The 4,686-nt window shown below is 29.1% G+C and overlaps 2 protein-coding genes across 2 annotated transcripts; both read left to right on the top strand.

Moving 5' to 3' along the window:
* Positions 1–1,718: 1,718 nt before the first annotated feature.
* Positions 1,719–1,930, top strand: LOAG_18263 (hypothetical protein; the record flags this gene model as incomplete). The annotated part of the gene is made up of 1 exon (XM_020450926.1): positions 1,719–1,930. A coding segment is annotated over one exon (212 nt), but the record flags the coding sequence as incomplete, so codon positions are not given.
* A 2,360-nt stretch (positions 1,931–4,290) lies between these two features.
* On the top strand, positions 4,291–4,542 carry LOAG_18262 (hypothetical protein; the record flags this gene model as incomplete). The annotated part of the gene is made up of 2 exons (XM_003146434.2): positions 4,291–4,431; positions 4,474–4,542. The coding sequence occupies 2 exons, from the start codon at positions 4,291–4,293 to the stop codon at positions 4,540–4,542; spliced, it is 210 nt and encodes a 69-aa protein (XP_003146482.2).
* Between the last annotated feature and the right edge of the window lie 144 nt (positions 4,543–4,686).

The raw sequence follows: 4,686 nt of genomic DNA, 5'->3' as shown, positions 1-4,686 counted from the left end.
AAAGATAAAGTAATCAAAACTTGTGTTTAAATACATTCTGCAGTTTCAAAAAGAGGAAATTCGATGAAAATTACATTTCAATTGACATTAACGAGTGAAGTAACATTACAATCATACGCAATAAATGAAATGTTCAGGTAATCAGAAATCAGAAATTTAATTGTATTTCAACACCTCCAATCATTTGCTCTTTTTATTATCACAATAACTTAATCATTCTCATCCAGAAAATTTCTTTATCTAAAGTTATAATGACCTGAAAATAAAAGTATATGTTTGTAAATAAATAAGTAATGTTAAAACTTTAAACTGTTAAAAAGTAATTTAAGATTTTGATATACCATAAAAAATCAATAGTATCATCATACCTAGGCTTTATCCATGCTTGCTGCAAGCACTCTGATGGCTATAAAGACCGATGCAGGATAGGTAAGTCCAGTTGCAAAAAGTACAACAAAAGATCTCCTTAGGCGGTATTGGTGAGATAGGGGTTTTTCTGCATTGTTTTGGATGCTCGTGGCTTGTCTGCGTGTGCTTTTAAAGCAAGCAGCAGCCTTATGAATGATGTGTTTCCATATCTCCCGATTTGAGGCAGAATGGACTGATGATAGTCTATATGGCCAAGGAGATATTATTTCAAGGCGTCCTTGTATCTCTTCTTCGAGGTTTTGTTTTGCGGAAGCCGGTAATAAGTTCATAATTTTAGGAAAGCGATGATCTTCCATCCTGGAGACATGTCCAGTCCTAATTATCATGTTGTCACATTAATTAATTTGTAAACAGTAATTCATAGAATAGAATTTTAGTATTTTTGAGAACCTTCCCACATATCAACAGATGGTACAGATTATGCATTAATCGAATTCAACGCGCCAGCAATCCGATAAAAATGTCTGTAAAATTCAGCCCCACATATTACTCATCATAGATAATCATTCAATGTGAGAATAAAATTTGATACTGCAAATCATACTCTCCTCATTTATTCATGCCTCTCACCTGTCGTCATTTCGTTTTAAAAGGGTCAAACGATATGTGCACAAAATCTTCCTGCTACAATAATCGAAAGTGAGGAATAAGTTGGCTCAAATGAAAGCAAATATTTCTATTATCTTCATTTTTATCCTTGCTTTCATCAAAAACGGTATGCAAACTTCGTCAAACTTTTAATGTTTAATGAAAAAAAAAATCTACTCTAATATACGCTTATTTTACTTAGGAGGAAATGAAGTCATTTGTTATCTCATTGTCATTGCTTCTTATTAAATAATTAGGAAATGATGAAGGTCATAAACAAGGTCACAACAACTTGTCATCAATAATATTTGATAAAGTAAGCAAAAATGCAAATGGTAGACAGAATGAAGTCAACAAAATCCAAACGTATATAGGAAAAGGTTTGGAAATGAAGAATGTCGGAATAATTGAAATTCTAATTTAAAGGAATTATTAAATTTCAGCTTTTGCTTTCGTCAAAATTTTTTAATTTTTTTTTCAGTGAAACCAAAACAAATTGTCAGCTTATCATTTAACACGACATATTATGGTAAGTTTATAGCATAGCTCTGAATTTCATTCATCTTTTGACTTGAATTTTCCCTTCTTTTAATATGACGAATTTATCCCTATCATATCAAATTTCTAGTTCCTAATTACTTGCTAATTTCACTAAGCAAACTCTGTCGTTTTTTTTTTTTTGTTACTAAATGCTTTTATAGATCCACGAAAATGTGGATTACCGCTAAATCGTATTTCACGTGACAAACGATATGTACGAAAGCCAAATTATCATTTAAAAGTTATGGGTGGTACAGATGTCGAAGTGGGTGAACATCCATGGACTGTAGCTGTTTATATAAACAATTGTATCTTTCACTTTTCATCCTCAATAAATTCTTTGCAAAGACCATTCACGCAATCCTTCACTTGAGCGTTTTAAAAAAATGGAAAATATGACCTTTGAATTATATTCTTCATTCTACTGTTCATTATTAAATATTCCACTCATACTTCTATCAGTAAATGAATTAATGCTTACGAACCAATCAATTTGATGCTAATGGTTGAATTGTCAAACTGCATAAGCTTCATTTCGGTGGATGATTCATATCATTCGATCGTATAAGCTTCAGAATTAATGCGAATTCTGTACACTAAACAATTCAAATTATTCTATTATTCTGTTACGTATCATGATATTATCAATTATTGTTTATGCTAAACATTCCCATGTGCTAATTTCTTTAGAAGATACAATCTTCGCATCCTTACAAATTATCTTTTCATTGCTATTTTAAATCAATTTTGAATTTAAACTTTATCGTTTTCATTACATAGCACTTATCAAAATATGTATAGAAACTATACAGAATGATGGTTGTGACTTTTGTCCACAGACATATAATTCGGTGTAAATGATTTCATTTTTTTGTTAAATTTCTTCTTGATAGCATTATAGTGACATTTCAATTATTTAATTTCAGAATATTTTCAACAGAAATGAATATGCTATATAAGAAACAAATTGTTTATTTAGCACATTTTTAAGTTTTCAATTTTTTCAGAATTTAAGTTTTCAACTTTTCTTTCTCATTTCTTTTCCAACTTTCTTCAATTACTGCTATTATCAGTTGCTTTTTTTTTTAACTGCAAGCATTTTTTTTTTCAGTTTACTGTTGCGTTGGCACGTTAATTTCCAACAAGCATGTTATAACTGCAGCGCATTGCTTTTTCAAAAAAAATGTCAGCCCAACCTTAGGGCAATGTCGGTAAAATATACCTTTTGATCATTAAAATCCTAAGAATAGGCTCAATCAATTAATTAATTAGGAGTTTTTATTTTGCATTTGCGCTAGAAGGGAACATTTCAATGTTTTACTGAATGTTATTCCAAGCGTATTTTTCTGTGCTTCCCTTTAAAAAAGGCAATGTTATACCGAATTACAGATTACATTAAATGAAATTTAAAAGAAAAAATTATAGGAATTATATTTTGACATTTCTTGAAAAATCGATGAATATATTTGAAATTTAATTTTACTAGACTTTATGGTTAAAATTATTGGACTAGCTCTTCACGTGTTCCTTCTTTTAGGCTTACCTTTTTCATCTTAGTCTGATTTCAGGTTATTCCTTCCCCATTAATTAATTGAATAGCTAAAGCATGGAATATTTCCTGCGTTTAGTTGTAATCACCGGAAATAAATGTTATGCTTTGATTAGAAATCATCGATCAGAAATCACTTGTAATGAAACATTCTAAACTGCTAATTCGTTTTATTTTAAGCCCAAACCAAGCAATCACTGAAGATGAGGCCTTACAAAGTACAAAAATAATGTACGGATCAAAGTGTCTGAAACGAAATAAATTAAACAATAATTGTTTCAATTCATTACCTATGAAATCAATGAGAATCGTAAGGTTTGCATGCAAATAACTTTTTTCCTCTTTTTTTTTTTCTACGTGAAAGATTATTGAATATACAAATGTGCAATATGATAATTAAATATTATAGCAGAGAATCACTATCATAATATTAACTAAGATAAGAAGCATTTTCATCCCTTATTATAAATACAGCAATTTGCAAAATATCGTAACAGTTATTTAAATTGATTTGAAATATTGAAATAATATCATAGATCAGTAAGTATAAATGATAGTAAACATTTCATCTATCATTTCTTTAAATATGGTTTTTATTCAAGATATTAGCAATTTCAAATAAAAATCTTTAACTGTATTCACTAGCTATCATTTCTCTTCCTTAAAGCTCTTTGTTAAGATGTAAATTAATACTTTAAATTGACCATTTTGCTAACATTTTCTAGAGCTCAGTATGGACGTTTCTTCCGACAAAACTGTTTTGGAGGTGATATTGCATTATTGGAATTGGAAAGTAAAATAGATGAAAAAAGTGCAAATTATATATGTTTAGCAAGTAGAATAATTCCAGGCGAAAAGTTTTACACAATTCAAAGCGTTGGATGGGGAAGCAATCGTCTGTTTTACATGCATTGCTTATGCATTGTTGCTGAATTATTGTAACCAATAGATTTGAATTATTAGATCATCTTTTTGATTTACAATTTGATTCAAAGTGTCAGTAAAAATTCCAAACTTGTACCTTTTGATACTTTATTTATTTTGAATTGCACATCTATCAGATCAGCAAATATGGAATTATAAAAGCTAAAGGAAAAATTTTAATTAATTATTTCTTTACATAGAGCATCATCAAATCTTCGTTTTCTTCTTCCTCTGTTGACATTCATTCAATTGTAGCAGCTATGAAACGCATTCTTATGAACAGTTTACAAAAGTTGGAATTTCAACGTTTATTGAATCGAGAAATGTGCAAAGAAAAATTAAGTAATTTACCGGATGATGTTCTTTGTACCGAAGAAGCACATAATCGAAACGTTTGCTTGGTTTGTTCCTCTTTGAAATTTTTACTTTCTTTTCCATTATAGACAAAAAAAAATTCGGTATTATCCAATAACTTATCATTTTCTATTATAAATGATAGAGATAGTGATTGAGCAACCAATAAAGTAAGCGACACGGTATGGTCATACTGTATTGCGATACGACAGAAAGCTATGGGGAAATATATATATATATATATATATATATATATATATATATATATATATATATATATATATATATATATATATATATAT

The sequence above is a fragment of the Loa loa genome (assembly GCF_000183805.2).
Source record: "Loa loa unplaced genomic scaffold supercont3.241, whole genome shotgun sequence".
Lineage (NCBI taxonomy): Eukaryota > Metazoa > Nematoda > Chromadorea > Rhabditida > Onchocercidae > Loa > Loa loa.
This window is presented reverse-complemented; position numbering and strand designations above follow the sequence as displayed.